At 36.1% G+C, this 24,057-nt stretch overlaps 1 protein-coding gene across 2 annotated transcripts in view; it reads right to left on the bottom strand.

Annotated features, from left to right (window-relative positions):
• Positions 1–2,198: 2,198 nt before the first annotated feature.
• SKAP2 (src kinase associated phosphoprotein 2) overlaps positions 2,199–24,057 on the bottom strand; it is a 154,035-nt gene continuing 132,176 nt past the window's right edge. For both annotated transcript variants that reach the window (XM_036863893.1, XM_036863892.1), the window contains 3 exons: positions 18,966–19,078; positions 4,992–5,093; positions 2,199–4,563 (listed from right to left, as the gene is read on the bottom strand). In XM_036863893.1, the coding sequence (XP_036719788.1) occupies positions 5,001–5,093; positions 18,966–19,078 (206 nt within the window). In that variant the 3' untranslated portion in view covers positions 2,199–4,563; positions 4,992–5,000. The remainder of the gene's footprint in view (positions 4,564–4,991; positions 5,094–18,965; positions 19,079–24,057) is intronic.

The raw sequence follows: 24,057 nt of genomic DNA, 5'->3' as shown, positions 1-24,057 counted from the left end.
TTGACTGCTCAACCTCCAGCCCCTTTCCCAACCTTACAGACCTAAGCTGAGCACTGGTCTGACTACAGCTACTTTCTGCACTTATGGTTCCTTTCATCTTGAGACTCAAAGCACTCACGTTAACATAACCATACAACTTTAAAGAAATAGGAAATGAAAGTTTTAAAAAAGACAAAAATTGAATTATGGTTGGATTTAGCAACAACTGTGAAACTTTCCACCTTCAGATATTTCTTTTTGATCCATCCAAGGCGACAGCTAGAATGCTTCCAAGATCAGAAGGCTTCTCTGTTATTGCCCAGGTGGAACGCAGGACAACAGTGATTTGGGATGTACTGGAAGTATAACTAGATCACTTGCCCCGAGCTGCCTGAGTCACCTTTGCCTTCTCTGAAAGAATGACAACACTACACTCACGAAAGGAAGGGAGGAAACAACTAAAGACTGGCTGCCACATTCAACTTTCCTGTTATTCACAATCTCACTCAATTCTGTTACCAACAATCCAATCCACTTGCTGATGGTATTATGAGGACGATGAAACTGCTTTTATAGACTCGGTAAAGTGGACTTTTTTTTTTTTTTGACTAAGAGAACACTGTCAGTCAGAAAGCTGATGAACTAAATGATAAAGGGATTTTCTCTACCAGGTATAGAGAAGTCAAACTCTTTTCTTCCTAAATCTCAGATACTGTAGGATGCCACAGCAGTTCATTAATAAATATTTACTGGATACACACCATATACTCTGAAGTACCATGCTGGCAATAAATCATGTTTCTGATCAAGCAGTGATAGAGCAGATTCTACTAAGGAAAACAAGAAAAAGCCCCTGGAAAATAACATTAATGAAATGTCATTCCATGTTACAAAATTACAAATAAAATAATTCTGTAAGTATTTACCTCATCACAAGCAAGATGTTACACTATTAGAGGGTCTAACAAATATTCCAGAAGAATTCAACTACAAGGCAGTGGATGGTAATGTTGGCGGAAGCTGAGGATGTCGAGAAATTTCTTGTTCCCAATCCAGAGGATCAACGGTTTAAGTTATGCATTTGAGTGTAGGTTAGGTTTGTAGAAAGATACTTTAATAATATACTACTTGTTTCTCTGAATTTCAGAATACTCAGGATTTTACTAACAAACTAGGCCATTTTAACAAATATTTTTATGTTACATATTAATTATATTCCTTCAAGCTCTAAGTGAATCGGTGTTCTCTATGGTGTGATCATGTTTTAATCTCCACCATCTCCTTCTTTACCATATGGACTGCTTTTCAATATACTTGAGTTTATTGAACTCAAAAGAAGTAAAAGTGACCTCTATACAGTTTATAATTCCATTCAACAATTGAAATATAAACATTGATTTATCTGAAATGTAGAAGTACTTTGCTTGATTTAAAAATTCTCACAATGCTTTACTCAGTCTCACTGATGAAGTTCAAGATTTTCAACTACATGTATGTTAGGGTAAGTTTTCTTATAGTGGCTGAACTACAAATCTGGATCTCTAATATATAGCTCAGCTCTGGGTTCTATTTTTAATTATGACCCTGGGGGGTACCAGACTCTACGAAGCGAGTAGCAATAGGTTAGACTGGAGAAATTATAGGAAAAGTGGAATCATAAGAACTAAGAGAGAGTCTTGAGTAGAAACATTTTAGAAACAACTGAATGGAATCTCTACTCTTTGTGAAAGGCTATATTCAACAGTAATACCAAAAAACCTCCACATACAGAGATTTCACCTACAGATGGTTGAACAGTGATTTTCTATGATCCCATAATACTTTATATAATTATCTGTAATTAAATTAGCACAAGATAAAAATAATCTACTTAAAATAATATAAAGTATTCAAAATAATTGCTAGGCTAAACAACATTCTTTTTCATAAAAGAAACTGTCATAGACAACCAAGTGGCAAAAACAGAACGGAGTGAGCTGTGGTTGAGTGTAAATCCTATAGCAATGAAAGTAATTTGTATTATCCTTACTTCTTTGAATAAATTCAGGTGACAGCCCTATTTCATTTCTTCATTCGGTTTGGAGGCCAGATGGCATTAGAATCATTTACTTCACCTTGTTGTGCTTAATTACTACAATAAACACACTATTTTCCAAATTAATCATAACAAAGTAATTTCATTAGTAACACAGCAGGCTGTTGAATTATTAGCATCATAACAGTTTGCAAACAATTAAACTTTATTTGAACCTTAAAAATTTGCAGAGTGGAACATTATTGTAACATCTAATGGCAATAGAGTACAAATTCAGTACAGAGCAAATAATCAAGCAAAACGCTATGTAAAATATGACTTACAATCACCTTTGAAAAAAATTAGCTCTCTGTTCATAGAAAAACAAATAAAAGCTAAGCAAACATAATGAGAACATAGCAATTAGCATATTTTCTAACAAGCCATGTTGTTTAAATTCACATTAATGATTATTATTATGATCTTGAAGAGTGTGTGATCTATTGTCAAGGGTGTAAAGAAAACTTTCTCCCTCCTAGTATACAGATGATTTCACCAAATGAATACAAAGTAGTCATGAGTTGAAAGTAATGATTGTTTTTCCTGTCAGACCAATTAAAAATTTTTTGTTTCCTTTCTCATCTCCCACCTATATTCAAGTGAAAAAGAACAAAGGCCAGAGGAGCTCTGGACAAATGTAACACTTTTTTTCTGTACTGTCACCATTCCAGAGACTATCTGGCATCAGTTGGCAAAGGACTCCCTCTCCTGGATTAACTGTAAAAAGAGGCAATAATCTTCTAAATACTTTACGCTTGGAGTGACTCTGTGCCTGAGTGGAGGAGGGGTTTCCAAGTGGGTTCCTATGCAATGAAAAGCTGCTGCCATCTACTGGCCCAAGACTAAAATCTTCATTTAGGCCAGAGCACAAAACCTGTGTCCACAAGGAAGTCTACATTTTCAGTGGAACCCGCAACTGCTTTCACTTTTCAATCTCTCAGGCTTTGAAAACCAATTCACTAAATTTATCTCCAGTTGTCTCACTTTTGCCAAGATGAATTCAATCTATTCCAATGGCTCTATATTAGGAAAAGATTAACAAGTGCATAAATTAATTTCTGAAAGCTTTAACTTGACATGGTCTAATCTATATAAACTAGAATTCACCCACAATCCCCCAAATTAATATATATATTTTTTACATGTGAAATCTGATAATCACAGTACAGAGGGGATAATAGTAAAACATAAACTCTGAAATATTGCTTGTAGATAGTTTTTATAAATAATGGAGGTTTTTAAACATTATCAGCTCGTTTGCATGGTTAGAATCTTTATCTTTAAAGCAAAGATCTGAAAAGTTCAACAAAAGTAGTACCTTCTAATCAAGGATTCAGTATTAGCAGATTATATTTACTTCAAATAATTATCCAGTCAGCAGTATATTTTGATATATATACCATAGTGGTACCTTGTAGACATTTAAAATACCTTTGATTTCAAACATACATGAAAAAGTAATACTATAACTCCACAAACCTTGCTCTGGAGTACAATGTACACCTCCAATGTCAGACTAACACTACCCTTCCACTCACCTGTACCTGGGTACATGTTCCCACCAGATTTCTACACCCTCCTCTCTGAGCCTTCCTTCTCTTCTCATTGCTTTCAGAGGTGCAGAGCGGGCTCAAATCTGGACTTGCACTATTTTCTGGTGGGACTTTAATAGCACAGTAACAATCAGGCAGGGTAAGATTACTCGGTTATGCCTTCTGACTTTGAGAATACATTGAGACTCTTTATGCCATTACATTAGTGGCAGAATGGGACCTCTCATAAACATTTTGTTTCATTAAATTTAAAGAAAACTACAGTAGAAAATGTTGGCAAGCCCATTATATAACCAGGGTATTTATTATTGGTAATGGGCTTTGCACAAACCATGGTTCTGGTCTTCACGTGTGTTGCAGAGGGTGACAGCATACTCCCATTTGCAATTTTATCGTTTTTCTTTCTTGTGGCTATATTTAACATAAAGTAAATTCACCAATCAGTAAAAATTCTTTCATGAAAACATGTTACTATTGTTTGAAAAATAAATACGAAGATAACTCATCTACAAAGTCTCAACAAAGCTACATTCTTTAGATAGCATCTACCAAAATCTTGCATGATACATTCAATTGAAATTTTTATGAAATTATATATTACATTCTAAAAAATAATTGATATCTAGTATTAAGAGAAATTACAACTCTTACTAGAAGTAGCAATGACTATTTGATACATATAAAATAGTGCTGAATTTTTCACATAAATCAAATGAGTAAATAAACCTATGATTATTTGTTTGAAAAACAGCAACAGGTATAACTTTACTTTTGCATCTAATTTACATTAATATCCTTCATTTAATTTCACATCAGAGGAATATTATAATGAATGCATAAAACAACAAAGACAAACGATGCTCAACAAAACAAAGAAAGGTTATGAGCTGTCACTCATGCTTTCACGATGATTCTCAATCCAAAGCATTTGCACACTAGCAGAGGAATCTTCCTTTTCTGCAGGCAGAAAGGGAAAGTTGCATTTTAATTTTTTTCTTCAGGCAAAATGTTGATTTTCCCTGCTTAGAAAAATGTTACATTTTTAGCCAAGGAAAAAAATGAATGTTTACTCAATATTTTGTCAATTCAGCTCCTCAGAAAGGCCATAAAAGTAGTATTTTACTAAAGAGGAGGAGGTTTGGGAAAACAGCTGGTTATTATCAAAGGGATTTTCTCTAAATAATCTATTTATTTCCAAAGTAAATTCTATGAAGTTATTTTTAAAACTAAACTAGATTTTTTTTTTTAAAGAAGAAGATGATTTGGGAGCATAATCTTTGTGCTATCAGAAAACTACAAAGACTTTTAAAAAGGCAAAGACTCATAACGCAGAGACCAAGAGAACATATGAGCTATTACAGAATATTGGATTAAAATGTACTTACCCAGGACTCTCAAATATCATACATCTCCATTATGTAGGCTTTCGGCACCAAGCCAATGGCTCCCTTCATTTCTCCTACCCACCAGCCATATCTATTGTATTCCTAATTGAAAACAATATGCAATATTAACCTTCAGACTGGGTGTAAGTACTATGTTGCTTGTATGTAACTTCTTAGAAATGTTATTTCTTTTTATAAAGTTATAAGAGCTTGAGCTGCAAATTGAAACATTTTAATCATTTTTTGATTCTGAACACTTTAAAAATGCTGTTAGGCAAAGATTTAAATTAATGTATAAGACAAAGCCTGTTTATTTCACAGTGTAGAACACAGAAACAGTCACTTAGGATAGAAACCTAGCAAATGAAACTACATAAGGAAGTCCGCTCTCTGGGCCCCTTTCCCTTCTCTCTCTCCCATCTCTCTCTCTTACACACACACACACACACACACACACACACACACACACACACACACACACACACACACACACACACACACACACACACACACACACACACACACACACACACACACACACACACACACACACACACACACACAGCCTGGGGGACACCTTTTAATATGCAAACACCAGTGTTAGAGGCTCCGAGGTCATAAGCAGGCTCTTTAGGATACTATCTCTGCCTTCAAGGAGCTTATCATCTAGCAAGGATAGACTTTTTTTTTTTTTTCACAATAAACTACTTAATTCCTAGTTAAACTCACATGACCGAAAATGATTTAGAATGTAGAGGTATGCCCCTTCTTAGGAAAATCTAAAAATGAGTATAGACGTTTTAAACAGATAAATTAGAGAATAAGGAAACACTAATAATGCTTCCCCAACTGGCTTTCCAAAATAATTCACAAAAGGGCTCCTCTTCAAAAGCTTCCCAAAGGCATTTATTGTTCCTCTGATTGATCACAAACTACATTAGGTAAAGGATGAATGGAAGGAATTTAAAGGTGGTATTAGATTCACCCTTACGGGGGAAGACCAATAGGAAATAAAAGTATCTCAAATTATAAAGGCAAAATATTAATCTATCTGTAAAAAAAGACTGATTGATGAGTCACTTTTGCGTTTATTTTGCAGTGTGAGCTAATCCTGTGCCTCCTTTTCTTCCCTTTGCTCCACTGACAGACACACCACTGCTCTAGGCATAGTGAACACTGTACCCGGTCTCATTTGTCTGCCAGATTGCCTAATGTATTTTTATCTCAAATTTATTTATGTTTAGTGAGATACAAACAAAGTAAAATGAATTACAAGTTTCAAGAATAATATCTCCCAAAAGCAATACTCTGAAAAAGCACTGTAGGACCCAAATTTAATTTTTCATATAAGATAAATTTTTAAAATCAATCCCCAAAGTAATTCAATAGGCTATGATTTCCAACATCTGAGGCACAGATAAATGTGCATATGCATATCGAGTTACATGTGGGGAGGGAATGTTAATACCAGTACAGATTTAACATTTGTATTGATGACTAACCATGCTATTGACCATCAGAAAGGAAAATCATACAATTTTTCCATACAAATGTAGCAACATTCCCAGGTGTGTATTGATATGTAGTCTATCAATAGAGAGATTACAAGATTAAAATCTATAAATACTTTTTTAAACAATGGGATGTATCAGAATTAAGTTTTTCGTAAGAATAAGATGGAAGGAAAACAGGGGTGGTGGAGAAAGGCCTGATTCTAATGAGGGCACAGCTCTGGTTTATGAGGCAGTAGACTCAAGATTTTAAAAGTTTCCTGATAGTGTGAACTTAGTGGACAAAATTCTCTAAGCAACGAAAATAGTCTGATGCCCAGAACTCAGTGAAGATGACTATAATCTATGTAGAATATATTTGTCAGAAGAAAATACCAACTTACTGAAAGCTATGATTAGTAACCATTATATCCTAATAGGTACCTAATAAAACTGCCCTTTTCAATTTTTTAAGGCCATGAATACAATTAGAGCCTAATGCTTAACAAAACAAATGTATTTCACCTTGCAGAGGCCAAAGGCCCACCCACAGTGTAAGATTTCAAAATGGATAGTTAACAAAGTAAGTCTAAGTGTCAAAGCTCTTATCCAATCCCATCTAAGATTTTTTTCAGCTGATTATTTGGAAAGAGTAAAGGAACTAGGCCCCCAAAGGCTAGAAAAACAGAATACATTTAGTGAGAGGGCACATTATGACCCAAACCTGCTTTCAGAGAAGAGCCTGCAATCTGGGTTTCAATGTTTTGTTTTTCTGTTTTTTTTTTTCTTTTTGGGTTTCAATGTTTAGATTCAAGTTACAAACCAGAAAGTTCATATTACTTTATAATATTCTGTTTTGAAATTATAACCTACACTCTAAATTAAGGGCATATTATTGTTCTCAAAAAGCTCATTCATATCCAAATATAAGAAATTGATTTCCAACAAATCACTTCAACAAAGGACCAATGACATACTTCACACATGAGAGAATTTTGCATGACGGCAACTGAGAAGATTCATTAAACAGAAAGTACAGTAATAAACAGCAGAGGAGTTTATTCAGCTGTAAACAAATCCCTTAAAAGTCACATTCTAGGAAAAAATTAAGTTTTAGGCTAAAATAATCTTAAATGTTTCACTAAATTAATTTAAAATAATTGAAAGGCATATGAAATACACACCTCATAAAAGTACTCTAAAATATAACAGGTTTAAATCAGAAAAGAGTAAAAATTAAAAACCAGAATGTTTATTACTTTACATTTGTAAAGAATTCCATATAGCACTCCTGTGTGGAATTAAGAGGTAAGATAAAACATAGTGAGGTAAAAATCTAGTAGGCAAATTTATGGATTTACACTGCAGCCATTAGAGTATGTCAGCAGACTGCAAACACAGAAGCTTTTACTTTTATCATTACTATCCTCCGTATGAGCCTCCTGAGCAACATGAATCCCAATTAAACCATTGGCAGCCTATAAATTGGAATGAAGATGCATCTTGGAGTACGGTATTCTAAACTCCAGCCTGAAGATTCAATAGCATACACGCTTTCCTTTGGAGGAAGAAAATCTGCCTTCCTTTGCCTTCCCTGTTTGCTGCCCCCAAACAAATGTTGATTATGAATGATATATTACTTACAGTGGAAAAGAATGCAATCCATACAATGTTGTCTCGCTGTCCACATACTAACTGTAGTATTGGTCTAAAAGTCACGGGTGGGTCATTAAAAAAAAAAACAACCCTCACACCTCATCTTGTTAACAAACAAAAAATAAAGAGACAAAAGTCATACCAGGCTGCCATCGAAATCTCTGAAAGGTTAGGAAGCATCATGTCATCCTGATGGCACACGAGATCTCAGGTACAAGAAGGTCTGCCATCTGGTATTCTTCACCCTACTCGGCTCTTAATATCAACTGAAATGCTAACATAGGCAAGTGACTGTACTTCAGGAGGACTGATAAAATAATGAAGAGTCCTTTAATCTACAGGAAACCATTCTAGTCAATTTATAAGAAATATTGCATCCCTTTGTAGGACGTGTAATTATTTTCTATTAATCATGTGCTATAAAGCTACATTATGCAGTTATTCTGTTATCACTAGAAAGAGGCCTGCAGTCAGCTTCTGACAATGTTAGGTAATTACTAACACAAAGCTTCTTTCTCCTCCCGTAGTAATGCTATCAAGATCCAGAGGTGTAGTGATGCTTAGTGTATAAAAATAGTACTCAAAAGAAATTTAATATCTGCAAAATGGATGGCTTCAAGGCAAAATGTAATGTGGCAGTCAAAGAAGCAAGAAAGCTGAACTTGCCCAATAATTTGAGAAAATAATCATAAAGCAGCACTGAACAGTTGTGATCTAACTCCTCTGTTTTCAATTTTTATATCATTAAAATAGTTTTTGTTTTATTTTATAGTTAAAATTTTAGGCCTCAATCATTATTAAGCAATAAATTAAAGTGATTATGTAAAAAGGCAGTAGAAAAAGGACTAGTTTTGATAAAGTGAAACAGAGACTTAATCCAACACAATAGCAAACATATGTCCATGTTTACTTACTAACTAAATCTCCTCTCTCTGCCAGTGTATTATTTTACACTTAAAGAAGATGCCAACATTTACTTAAATCCTTTTCACCACGATTCTCATTTCTCAAGTATGTTAATCCACTTTCTACAAACCATATGGTAAAAGAATGCTGCCTTAACAGAAACTTGAAACATTAGTAAGATTTTGTGATGTACCACCCCTTTCAGAAAGTAGTTACCAATCTGTTTGAAAGCAACAGGTGTTAGAAAGGTTAAAAGACTATATTCCTTTCTCCAAACGTATATCTGTGCTTCAAAACATACCAGCCTTGTGCAGAAATAAAGGTAATTTTATTCACAAAATATAAACTACATTGAGTTTCAGAACCAGTGGACTTCACCATTGTTTTCCAACTATTCACTGTGATATTTTCAATTTTTCAAATTGTTCATAAACATTGTAGTAGCATGAAAACCAGATAACTATTTAAAATATGGAAATACTTTCTTCAAGGCTACCTCTTCAATCTCTTCCTTTTTACTATCTCCAATTAGAAACTTTGTAAGAATCGTTTCTTATACATCCATCATTTCAAAAGTTGTCTTAAAATGCACAACAGGTACTTGACAACTTCGTTTTTTTACTATTATTATCTACACTTTAACTGCTTGAATCTTAGTCTCCTAACTCATTCCTTAAATGAGGAAATGGACACTAACAATTTCTAAGATCCTCCCTGATGTTTGAATACCACCATCACGAACCTGCTTTACCACCCTAAGTCTCTTAGCAGCTCATGGAAATCAACCTCACTACTTTATAATTTACTGTGCAAGTGTGACTTTGAGTTACTCTAATTGAAAGAATTACTATTTTTTTCCTCTGTGCACTGTGCACTCCATTTTTAAAGCAAGAGAGACAAAAGACAAGCAAGGAAGGTGATAGTAAGAACTTAATTCCTGTAACAAATTTTAGTTTATATTCCAGAGTCAAGACACATTTAATTCAAACTTCTACCCAGTCAACATTTACAATGGCATAAAGTAAAAACTGATATGCAGACTGATGATTCTTAGATATTGTTAGGCAAAGAAAGATCAAATCATGCTCAGTAGTGGGTGGCTTTGGTACTCAGTGTATTTCACCAACCAATACATGACTGTTAACTGTTCTAGTTCAGACCTTCATCACCTCACCCTGGATTATTGCATCATCCACTCTGCCTCTCTGTACTTCCTGGAAACGGCCTTTGTCAGTTTACTCGGCTGCTCAGGAATGTATACTAGCCCCCCAATGCTTTAACTACAAACTCCTCTCACTGCTCTGGTCCCACAGCCCAACCTTCTGTGCTGCACTCATTCCTGCCTCTGTATGTGGCACTCCTTCCCCAAGAGGTATCTCCCGTCCCTCATCCAAAGCCTATCTAGTAACTAAGACTCGACTCAGGTTACCCAGCTTTCATGAATTTTTCTCTGAATTATCTAATCCATACTTACATCTCCCATTTCAAGCTGAGTGTTTATTCCTCTGTGGAGTTTTTGTACTTTAGTTTTGTCCGTTCAACTAAAATAAAGTAGAAACTCACTGAGATCATGGCAATGTCTTACACTCAAACTGTATGCCCCACACTCCAGGATGTGTAAAAGATGTTCAATAAATATGTACTTCATGATGAAACAAACATACTTTTTCTTCATTTTGGATGATGCACCAGATGACCCTCCTAAATGTTTTCTTAAGAAGGGTAATTTCCAATAGGAATATATTTTCTATGTGTATGTTGGACATACTTGAAGAATTTTAGTGATGACTAAACAAACATTTGTTCTCAAGTATGTTTAGCTTCACAATATGAAGTATGTCGCTCCTACTCATGGCTGGCTGTTGCCCATCACATTTTCCAATGTGCTGTATAGCATACCTTGTCTAAAGAGCCTAAATTCCACTTGCAGAAAGAAAGATACCTGTCCCCTGAAGAACTGGGACCAAATAATTCTAGTTCTTCGAAGAAATGGCTTCAGTTGAATTTACTGTAAGTATGGAAGAGGTTAAGACAGAACCCTGCAAAGGCAGAAACAGTGTGGCAGGTCTAGGGGAAAATCTGCTAGTTTTTCAGCTGCTGCTTCTTATTCTTGTGATTATTTTCTCAGAAGACTGAGAGTCTCCAGCTTGTTACTAACTAGGTATGTGACCTTGGGCAATCCCCAAGTTCTTAGGGGTGATTTTTTTTTTTTTTTTACATTTATATCACTCTTTGAGACTCCACAATAATCTAGTTACGTACTTAACATAAATCAGTAAGTCTAATTATTATACATTTGGACCCTCACAGAATTACCTATATGAAATCTCTTGTTATAGGTACTATAAATATTTTGTTGTTGAGGGTAATATCTGCCACTGTTCTTATTATATAAAGTTGTTGAGGTCAGATAATCAGCGAAGATTCTAGAAATTCACGTGAGATTTTTTTTTTTTTTTTTTAAGTAGCCAGTGCTGGGAAAAGCCAAGCTTCCTCCTTTATGATTAAAAAGAATTATTAGCTCCTTGTCTCTCCCTTTTTCAGTCTGGCTGCCAAGAAGCTCAGGAAGTTCAAGTGCAGAAACTCCATTGTCTTTTAAGGTCTCCAGAGGCAGTCCTTTTTTCCATTAGCCTTTTATTTATTTTTCCCCAATTATGTGGAGCCTCAAGATCTTCTCACCTATAAAGTGAAGAGCTAGCACTAAGGTTCCCCAACCTCTATGATTCTACCATTCTAAATTCCTTTAAGAAGTTCAGGATTATTTCCTTTTTATTTATTTATTTATTTATTTATTTATTTAATTTTTGGCTGTGTTGGGTCTTCCTTACTGCGCACAGGCTTTCTCTGGTTGCTGCGGAGCATGGGTTCTAGGCTCGCGGGCTTCAGTAGTTGCAGCACGCAGGCTCAGTACTTGTGGCTTGCAGGCTCTAGAGCGCAGGCTCAGTAGCTGTGGCACATGGGCTCTAAAGCGCAGGCTCAGTAGCTGTGGCGCACGGGATTAGTTGCTCCACGGCATGTGGGATCTTCCCGGACCGGGGCTCGAACCCGTGTCCCCTGCATTGGCAGGCGGCTTCTACCACTGCGCCACCAGGGAAGTCCCAATTATTTCCTATTTGTAACTATATTTTCATAAACATATATTAAACATCTATCTGCCATAATGTTAGATATTGGGGATTCAAAAATACTTAAGACACAGTGTCTACCTCAAGGAATTGAGAGAGGGAAACAAATAATCCTGGTCATGGCCCACTTAGGTATAGCAAAATGGAAAGAGAAAAGCCTTTAGGGTCAGATCTGCGTTGATTCCAGGAGAAGGTACTTCCTAGCTGGTATCCTCAGGTGATTTACATAATAAGCTTACTGAGCATCAGTTTTCTTACCTGCAAAATTATATTGATAGTACCATATCCTTTGTAGGGTTACCTTAAGAATCAGAGGAATGAAAGCACATTGAGTACCTAGAACAGGATACTGTAGGTATGCAATAAATACTTTTTCATCCCCTCCCTCTGCCTTCCCACTAACTGGTGTAGCAAAATACCAGGGCAACAAAAAAACAGAGCATTTTGGAGTGCACTATAAGGCAACCTGATTATTACGGGCTGTTCCATAAGGGAATCTGATCTTTAAAGGGATAAGAAAGGAGACATCTCAAAAGAGTGAGAATGTGCCATATATACATTGAGGGAGCTCTTGATTTTTTGGGGGGGTGGGGGGAGAGCAGAAGGGCATTAAGAAATCATGGATTTTTCAATTTAAGATTTTTTTTTTTACTTACCAACATGGTGCTCTTTTCTTTAAGGTTGTTTTGGTTTGCTCCTGGAAAACCTTTGCTTACTCCATGCAGAATTAAACCGTGTAGGCTCTGCAGCCATAGCAGCCCCTCCACTGCCCCCTCTGTGTAACTTGCCTCTCTGACACTGCCTTCTGGTTTCTCCTTTACTTCTCAAGCCACTGCAGGGGCTCAGGCTGACAGCCTGTCTCCTGCAGGCACCTTCCCCTTTCATCTGTCAACATTTTCCTGGAATGCTCCCTCCATTTTATGTAAGAGAAAATCGGGAAGTACTAGAGCATGGTTTTTGCAAATAGGTAACAAGAGGAGTCCCATGAGTGGAATGAGAACATCTTCTGACGTAGTGCTGTTTCCATACACTGCTTATCACCACCAGGGAGAGGTTATAAGCATAGCATAGGTCTGCCCACTATGCTTCACCGTGGGCATTTAGCATAGAAACTAAATGCCATCAGACCCAAACAACCGCAGTGGCAAGTACAAACACTCCTCCTCCTTCCCAAAAGACTACATGATGTGATAACATTTAGGGAACTAGCTTAGTATCATCAAGGTATGTCCTATATTGAGGTATCCTGGTTACTCTTCAGCAGGTGGTTTTGCTATATGTGGCACATGGGGTCAGATGGTCACAAAGGAAAAACTAAGAGAGCTAAAAAGGAACTCTTTATTTCCCTCTGCCAGTAGAGCTCAGCAAGACTTTCATTTTATTTGTTTTTCTGATAAGTCTGAAGCCAAAAAAGCCTTAGTAACAGAATCTTTACATTTTCACAATGAGAAGCAAATGATCAGTGACAGTTACATTTCACCAAGCACTGGAAAAAGTCACAGCTACAAAGGGAAGCAATGCTTGAAACTCCAAACAACACACGCTAAAAAAATGCCCTTTTACTGTATATTAGTGAACACTGTCAACCCACATTTCCTGTTTTTGACTTAATAAAAAATGTCTCAAAAAGCTGCAAAGCCCAAGTCACATGTGTCCTAGACTAGATGAAATATTCCAGGATTCTTAACTCTCTTACTTTTCTGTTAATAGCAGACAAGCAGCATGCCTCTTTCCTGCTGAAGCATAGCTCTTCTGTCATTAAGCCTCTAAAAATAATTTATTGCCTTAAAAGTAAGAATAGGAATGTGGTTAGCGATTTACTGGTGAGTACAGATTGAAAGATAAACTAATAGACAATGTAAATCCAGACTAGCAAATAGAATAAAATAGCCAAAGAGCTATGCGGGACTATAATATGCCTGTAGCTATATAACCTGGATCCTGCCATGAAAATTATAAAACTCCATAAACACGGTTCTAGGACAATACTATTAACTATGATATTATGTCCATGTTTAAGGTGGTAATAAAATTGAAATGCAAACCAGTAGAAGAATTTAGCATGATTTTAAACAACCTGATTCCTAAAAAATAAATTAATTAATTAAAATAAAAGATTTGCAATCTCAAATATGAATTTCCCCCATCAAAGAAATCTGAAAGTAGGCCTTGTGTTTCAGAATAACTTCACTAACAAGGCAGCTGTCATAAAAATCATATATTCCTGGAGACTTCCCTGGTGGCACAGTGGTTAAGAATCCGCCTGCCAATGCAGGGGACTCGGGTTCGAGCCCTGGTCCGGGAAGATCCCACGTGCCGCGGAGCAACTAAGCCCGTGCACTGCAACTACTGAGCCTGCGCGTCTGGAGCCTGTGCTCCGCCACAAGAGAAGCCACCGCAGTGAGAAGCCCGCACACCACAAGGAAGAGTTGCCCCTGCTCTCCACAACTAGAGAAAGTCCCTGTGCGGCAACGAAGACCCAACGCAGCCAAAAGTAAATTAAAAAAAAAAAAAAAAAAGTAATTGTACCTTGCTTAAAAAAAAAAAAAAATCACATATTTCACTTTCATCCATCCCTATAAATATATTCCCCTATAAATATCTTCCATCGGTGGGGGGGGGGGGGGAATTTCTAAATCTCCACTGAACTACTGAAGTATATAAAATGTTTTAACACATAAAAAAACAGCAGCAATGTTATATGAAAAGACCTGTAAGCAAAAAGTTACAGGCTTGCATTTTTAGGCAAGTAGTATTTAGATTTATTATTAGTAAGGCAGCAATGTTATATGAAAAGACCTGTAAGCAAAAAGTTACAGGCTTGCATTTTTAGGCAAGTAGTATTTAGATTTATTATTAGTAAGGTTCAAAGGTTAAAACTAAGAAAATGCCAGACACTTTGAAGGAGGGGCTAGCTCAGCCAGGGGTCACATGGCAGCTGCTTATTGGAAAATGTTAAAAAAGGGAAGGGGAAGGGCAGGGTATCTGCCTTCTCTTCCTTCTTTATTGTAATATTTGATTTTCACTAAAAAAAAGGAAAAAAAAGAAACAAGTAAAGAAAGAAAGAAAAGCTAAGATTTGTATAACTCAAAAGAGGCTTAAAATAAATAAATCACCCCCAGGCAGACTGAGCACAGCTGACACCCCATCAAGGCTTCCTTGCAAAAATAGAAAAAAAAGACTGAATTTTAAAATCAAACTATATTTCTACAGTGAATTTTAATACAGAGAGCCTAATCATCAAACTAGCTAAATCTTTTTGTCATTGTATTTACAAAATTAAAATATTCTTTATTATAGTACATGCCATTTTATTTCTTGATTTATCTAAAGGTTTATTTATATTGAAAAGAATGTATCTCTTCTTAAACTATCTTGCGTTGCCTTTTTTTAAAAGATTACTTTCAGAACTAACAAGCTTCTAGAAGGTAAGTCAAATCAATAATTAAATACTGCAAACTATAGATCAGTTAATTATAAAAAGCAAGTTGTGTTTCTTTGAAATCTTTTAAATGGCATTTTTTATTAGAAAAGTTGTGGCACTAATTTTTTTTTACTAAGTACACATTTTTTATGTCTCTATAAATACTGTTAGACTCCTTAAAATGCATTTTTCCTTAAGTATACAATTTTTACATTTAATTCAGAATGATGAAAAGAATTTTCATGATTAATGCTTATACTTCATTGACATGAGATAGGAAAGTAATAACCCATAGCTAAATTTAAAGTTGGATTTATGACATCATTTTGATTGTGCACATTAGCTGCAATTACCTGCACCACTCATTCTGAGCCACTAGATGGTGTAAAAAATAAATTTAAACAGTAAATTTTCATTCCATCACCATGAAATCTAAATATAACTCTGAGAAAGATTAAACAAATTTCTAGGCATATAACAATGTTAGTGATTTCTATATTTATTGCACTTAAAAAAAAACAAACAATGTTAGTGATTTCTATATTTATTGCACTTAAAAAAAAACAATCAATACATAGCATCAGCTCTACCTTGATCTAGAAACAAGTCCTTTTGAGCAATTCTTTGCTCTCTTCTTCTAAAGGCCTTGAGTTCTGAATTTATAATGATACTCAGCATTCAAACTGCTGTCATCATTCACATATTAAATAAATTTATGATATTAACTTATGGTCTATGTTTGCCAAAATTTTTATAAAAACTGGAAGACCAAGCAAATGTAAAATTAGAGAATCACCAGAGGTTCCTATCTGAACTCACCCAAAGCCAAGTGGGGAAGTAAGAGTCTTCACAAATATATCCTGAACCCCAAAGCAACCTGACAACAAATAGCCAAGATGCTCATCAACGGCCCAGAATTTGTCCAAATTCCATCAAGAGAAAACTAACTGTCCTTCTTTCACCCTCACTAAGATCAACCTGGTTGATTCCACTAGGTCCGCAGCTGGGTAAATATGGGTATTTACTCATCCAGCCAATGGTGATAATGTGCTAACAAAGCCTTGTCTCTTCTTTCAAAAACCAAAATGAGCTCCAGATAAAATGCCCATCTCTAGAAGGCCTCTCATGAAATGCTGCCGGTGGAAATTTAAACCTTGTGAAAGGTTGATAAAGGAAGCATTTTCGGGCAGCCCATACCCAAATAACAGCCTTTAGAAATTTTAGATAGGAGTATATTCTTCCTATGAGGTGGACTTCCACCCTCAGCTCTATGACAGGCTTCACATATAAAATTACAATCATCACAAAACAGGTTTGGGAGAAAAGGAATGACTTCCCCCAGAATCCTAGAAATATGATACACACCTATGATTGTACTTTCAATTTCATATTCACAGAAAATGATTTTCTGAGGCAATGGCAGAAATAAGACAAGCCTATGGGAACACTGCTTGCGCCACAGCCTATCCCAGAGGCTGGTACTCTGAGGCTTTCAGCAACAAAGACAACTTGAAAAAAACAAAAACAAAAACAAAGACAACTTGATTCATAAAGAAGGCTTCAAGAACAAACCCACATGGGCTTTGTAAGTTTCATATGTTACCATACAAACATACTGGCTACATGCCATTTATCCCTATAGTCTGAAGTTCCAAGTGGAAGCTAATCAACCTTTTAATTTTATATGCAATTTTACACACAATTTAATTTTATGCAGCTAAATTGGTGAAAGAAACTGTGAGCTAAGTAAATTTGAGGAATGATTCCAAGAAAGTTTCTCTTCGAGAACTGAAACTAATCAGTTTGCTTTCTATATTAAGTAACTGACTCAAAAAGCTGTCATTTTAACACAGGACTATTGAATGCTCTGTAACAGGCTTAATCCAAGAGTTGTGATATGGCTATCTATAGCTTCCAAGAACTGAAAGCATCTTTCTAAAAAAAAAAAAAAAAAATACACTAGCAAGCAGAGGACTGAGAGAAATAAGGGACAAGTCTTATTTGGGCACCTCAACCAGCAATGATCACAGTTGGCTGTATTTACTTACTATTTTCCTCCAATAATCTACAAGGGCTTATATCTCTTTTTTTTTTTTTTTTTGGATTCCTGGTGCCTAGAATGGGCCCTTGCACATTTTAGGCACTTTACGACAGTTACAAATTAAATACAAGTAAGGAAAGAAGGGGGAGGGGGGAAGAAGAGAGGGAAAAAGGAAGGAAGATAGATACAGGCATAAGAAAAAAATAGAGCAGAAAGCTCTGATCTGGGAGTCAAAACACCTTGTTAAGTACTGGCTCTGGCACTTTCTTGACCCAAATTCCCTTATTTGTAAAACCAAGGATAGATAGATGAGCCCTAAGATCTCTCACTCAAGTGTTCTATGATTCTCTGTATATGATTTTATGCACCAGTCAACTAGTGTTTAAATTCAATAAGTGACATTATTTCCAAATTCTCTTCTGTATCTAATAAGTCACATTATCTTTCTGAATAAGTCATAATCTTTCCAAAATATTTCTCTAATCAACAAAGCACATTAAACTCCTAGACTTATGATTTATGTAACATTTCTTTACTTATATTTAAATAGTCTCCATATATCATTTGTTTCTAATGTGGCCTCATGAAGTAGACTGAGGGAGATATTTTTTAACCCCCATATTACAGTAGGCAAAGTTAAAATATGAAAGTTAAAGGAGCTCATGCATGTCATTAAAAGTATAATCAATTAAGAATCTTGACTTTTAGATCTAAGGCCAGAAGCATTTTGAATAATCCAGTATCTTAAGAGGCAGAAACAATGATTTTGTATATATAAGGATGAGTTCATAGCAATATACTTTGCTATTATGTTTACAAATACAATTATGTTAAACTTAAAAAAAATTACCTAAACCTGTCTGAATAGAAAAGTATTGCTTTTAAATTGTCGGAACACCCAATGTATTTACATAAAGATGAAAAACTTGTTCTATAAACACAGTGTTACCAGTAGTGAATGGCAGACAAAATCAGAATAAGCACACAGAAGAATAAAAAGGAAGAGGAAAGAAAAACATAATAAATAACCTAATACCTTACAATGTTAACTTTCACATAAGTATATTGTTTCTGGAGAAGGCAGTGTGTGGATGTGAGCCAAAGGCTGAAGTGATAGGTAAACACACTGTTAAGTTGAATCCTGTTATCTGATTGTGTTTAAAATTTGATTATATTTCACTTGACAAAATAATTATTGTGAACTCCCAATTGTTAACAAGGACCTAGAAGAATTCCAATTGGCATTTTTCCCCTAGTGTTGTAGATCCAAATGCATAAAAATCCAGCTTTGTATTCATGCTTTACAGTTGTCATTTTGGGGTATCTGCTTACCTTGCTAAGAATGTAAATCACATCACCACGTTTAAATGACAATTCATCAGAAAGAGCTCCTGTGCAGTCCCACAAACCCTGGTAAAAATTAGCATAATCGGTGCTTTTATCTCCTAGGAAGAAGAAAGAGAAAACAAGAGTTAGAGTTTTCATGTAATGGGCCCTCACTTAAAAATGAACAAATAGCAATTAAAGGGCCACTCCAAACCACCAAAAGAGTCTAAAAAAATTCTGTCCTCATTCAAAGAACACTTAAAACATCCACACAAGAATCCTACTTCTCCTTCTCATCTAATTAAGGACCACTTTCAAAAAGATCTAATTTTGAATGTCCTTCCTTTCCTGTCTCCTTTTCTTGTTTTTACCTAAAACTTGTAATTGCAACATGTTTCTTCAAACCAGCACCTAAGTTACTTCCCACTTATTTTCTATAACAAACCTAAGCCCACTTGCAACATGTTTTGAAGATGAGTCAGCCTCCCTGTATAATGAGCAATATCCATGAGATGTGATAAACACGCTGTGAAATAAGCACCGTACAGAATTTAGGACACATCATAAAAATAATAATAATAAAGGAGCTAAGGTACAAATATAACCAAACGAGGTAACAAAAAAACTTTTTGAAATTTAAACTTAAAAAAAAAAATGCCTCAATGGCATATATATATATATATATATATTGGGTTTTTTTTGATATGGACCATTTTTAAAGTCTTTATTGAGTTTGTTACAATATTGCTTCTGCTTTTTTTATGTTTTGTTTTTCTGGCCACGAGGCATGTGGGATCTTAGCTCCCCGGACCAGGGACCGAACCTGCAACCCCTGCATTGTAAGGAGAAGTCTTAACCCCTGGACCGCCAGGGAAGTCCCTAAATTTAAACTTTTTCAAAACATAAAGCTAGTTAAAGGAAGAGAATAAAATGAAAGGAAGAGAATAAAATGAAAGTAATCTAAAGGATAATTCCAGCTCTTATCTTTAGGGACTTTTGTACCCAAAGCCTCTCAAAGTTATTTCTAAAATATTTTAGCAACTTTGAAAATGCCAGTGCTAAAGCTGCATTTTCCAAGATCTCTGTCAGCGCTAGTTTCGGACATTAGGCTCTGAATAATCATGCAACATACACTGGAGTTATCAGCTCATCCTTCTAACAGCATAAGCACAATGGATGTGATGTGTTCAAACTGCCATACAGACCATTAACTGATTGATTATTTAGCGCTCTCCGCTCTATAATACCACAATAAACCGGATAATAAATGCTTTGTCACTTATACAACGTGGGTCGCCTGAAACACAGCACAGAGTTAAATACACTGGCTGCTTTTGTTACACTGAGAACTGTTTCCTGTTTTTAATTTCATGATAATTGAGTTTTGATGAGTTAATGCAAAAAGAATGCAAGCAATATCAATAAGATGTCCCTGTATTCACTAACCAGGCAGAACATACACGTGCTGACAACTTCCATCATTGGAATGTCATCTTTGAATTCTGAGGGGGTAACTGTGGAGACACACGCTGGATGAGGGTTGTCATCTTAGTTTTGTTATATGGCTCTCAAACAGCAGGCTCCTTGGCAATTCCAACACAACCGGTCACATTAGCGTGTCAGGAGGGCGTTCATCTTATTACACATAGTTTGTGATTTATCCAAAGTGTTAGGTTTATTAGAAATTTAATAAATTCTCTTTAGTATCTGAAACATTTTTTTAAAGCCAAAAAGAAAATCTGAATAATATGGAGTCTGACTATTTCAGAAGTAAGACGCGACTTTTCTATTATACTTTTAAGAAAATAAACAAGGACAATCCTATTAAAGTTTTTCCGCTTGTTTTCTAAGAACTCAAAGAAAGAAGGGGGACGTGGGAAAGGAGGGATAGAAGGAGGGAGGGAGACAGAGAGAAAGACACCTTATTGACTTTTCTGCTCTAGCATTTGAACACTCATCACAGAAGCTAGCAGGGATGTACAAAAGCCTGGGAATCCAACCAAGAACTAACAATGCTTGTGGCCACCCTTCATTACATTTTTCCCCTCAAAGCATATATTATGGAAATTCTATGAATGGACACTAGAGGGCACTCTGGCTGGACAGATTTCTCCAAACACTGTCAAATTTTTTAAGAAAAAAATTACTTAATAATAAAGTGACTGATTTCCTTTAAAAACCACTTATTTAGACAAATAGGGATTTAGAAGTTGAAACATTCTAGTCAGATTAAATCAACTGCTAACTGGGTCAAATGTTGTGCCCCATGCAGTCCGTCAGTGTCAGTTTAAAAGTCAAGGAATTAGAGCAAAGAGAGGATGACATCATTTCACACGCAAGGCCCTCCCCCATAGTCACTGGCCAGGAGGTAAAAGGATCTAAATAGCTGGTTTCCCCAGTCGAGGCTCCTGTGTGTTCGCCATGCTGCTGCTCAGCCTTAGGCTTGATCCGAAAAGGCTGAAGAAAGAAAACCTGGGTTAAAAACTAGAGAAGTTCTGGCTTAGCTGGAGCGTCCCAGTGGGTTCTGCAGCTGTTCAGCCTGCTGCCTGCTCTTTCCTTTTTCAGATTCTCTCACAATAGTTTTTCATTCAGTAGACTTTCAAACGCAGGGGAGAGGGAAGAAGGAAGAGAAAAGTATATGGTGATTTCTAACACATAATCCTTACCACTTTGGGGGTCTCTCCTCCCCTCGATGCGCTTAGTGAAACTCCCATTAACACTAATGGGAGTTACAGGAGCACAGGAGGGGAAGAGAGACCCCCACCGTGTGCAAGATGCATCTCTCCCTAGATGTGCATCATGGGCATTTCATTAAATCTCACTGCTGTAAAAAGGCAACAGAGCTAGCGATCTGGCAGTCCTGGGAACAAGATGCATTTTCTACTGTGCTTTCTGCAATCTCGATGATGATGTTACCCAAAGGCCAGCCTCATTCCTGTGTCCCATATGTGAGCCCTGTTAAAGAACAGTAAGTTGTTTATGTCACATGGCTACCTGTACACACAAATTGACTATTCTATTTCCGCATGCAATATTAGTTATGATGTAGAACAGCGGTCCCCAACCTTTTTGGCACCAGGGACCGGTTTCATGGAGGACAATTTTTCCACGGACGGGGGGTGGTGGAGCGTGGAGCGGGGGGGATCGTGGGAATGGTTCAGGCGGTAATGTGAGCGATGGGGAGCGGCACATGAAGCTTGGCTCGCTCGCCCACCGCTCAACTCCTGCTGTGTGGCCCGTTTCTTAACAAGCTGTGGACCGGTACCCGTCCGTGCCCGGGGGTTAGAGGCCCCTGATGTAGAAGAATCACAGCGGGGGAGAAAACCTGGCAGTCTATGTTTATTAGCCTTAGTCTCCTTCGGAAAGTAATGTCAAAATTCTTAAAATGAATTCCAGACATAAAAATTAAGAATTATCTTGTTCCTCAGAGAGCAGCAAGCTCCTCTGGTTTACTTTTCTAAATTTTAAGTGTGTCTAAACATACACAAAAAATTATGCATTGATATCCTTGGAAGCACTGTGGGTTCACAAAAGTTAACACTGTTCACTTATACGCTGAAAAAATAATCCCTGTGAGATGTGTTTTTTAAAAACAACAACAAAAAAAATGGGATGGAACATAATGTCATAAACCACCAATAAGCTTACATTCTGAATACAAATTAAATCGGTTTAGTTGTCTTTATTGTATGAATTAATTTTCCTATTCTATCCACATCATGATCTATGTTTTCAAAATTATCAAAAAAAAAATCATATCATTATGTTTCTTGTCCTAAGAAGCATATATGGTTAAAAAAGAAGGCAAAGAAAGAAAGAAAATAACATTCTAAATTAGCTGGCTTGTGAAAGATTTAAACAATGTATTTGCTCTTGTAAGTTAAACATGCAAAAACAGATCACTGAGCAAGAATAACAGAATTGTTATGAAAGTACAAGCTAAACATTGGAGATATTTACTTTTGCAAAAATGAAAAGATTTTTAAAACACGATGACAATGGGTAAAACACAATAATAAGATAATGGAGAATCTCTCCTTGGGTAGTGTTATAGGTGTAAGAACTATTTTAGAAAGTTAAGCATATTGTATAATGTTCAAAAAAATCAAATGGACTCTTTATTTTTTATATGTAAAAATATATGCAAGCTACATAAGCTTAAACATGAAATAACTTGTAAGAAATACATGCTCAATTTTGTTTTTGCTTACATATTTTACATTAGAGTAGTCTGAAAAAAGAATTTTTTTTTTAGTAACATCAGTCAATGTGAAAAATATAACATTCTTGAGTAAGGTTAGAAGTTCACATCATGTGATGCTCAGCAAGATAGTAATACCCTTGTCAACTCACTGCCCTGCACAGCAAACAAACTTCTAATGTTACATCTTTGACAGCCTGCGGAGAGCAAAGGTCACTGCTATGCAAAAGCATTAAAACTGTTGCTTGAAAAGAATTTCATGTCACTAAAGATAAGGATTATTGCAGTGCTTTATAGCAATTGCATGAAAAGGTAGATCTCCTTATTGCATTCCTTTGAGGAAAAACTGATTTGTTCTTCCTTCCCTCAAAGGCAAAAATTTGGGAGATAGTTACTTTAAAAGGGCTTTTGAAAAACACAATTATTTTAAGCCAAAACACTCATATTTGTGGAAAGAAGATTTGTATGTGTCCACCTTCTATACCTGCACAGAAATTTAAAAAAAAGAAAACGACATGCTTTTGGCAGAAGCTTTATGATAATAACAAAACGTATGTACTTAAAACTGCCAGTGAACATCGTCCTCAAGGCTTTGCTCAGCCTTGGTGTTTATAGTCGCATCTAATGACTTGTTCCTCACTTCCCTTCTGAAAAAAGCAAACCCAAACCTTTTGCAGCAACCTGCTCCTGCTTTCCTGTCCGGGTCCGGAAATCAGGCCTCTGTTTCCTTTCTACATGCCACAGTAGGAAGGACTCGGGAAGGCTACTTCCTGACCTGACAGCTTGAAAGAGTGATGTATGGACATATCAGAGAGGGGAGGTGACCCCCAACTATAGCTCTTTGCAGGACATGGGATGATGTGGCAGACCTTGCCCCAGCTGACATGTGGCTATGAA

The sequence above is a fragment of the Balaenoptera musculus genome, chromosome 9 (assembly GCF_009873245.2).
Source record: "Balaenoptera musculus isolate JJ_BM4_2016_0621 chromosome 9, mBalMus1.pri.v3, whole genome shotgun sequence".
In the NCBI taxonomy this organism is placed as follows: Eukaryota; Metazoa; Chordata; class Mammalia; order Artiodactyla; family Balaenopteridae; genus Balaenoptera; species Balaenoptera musculus.
This window is presented reverse-complemented; position numbering and strand designations above follow the sequence as displayed.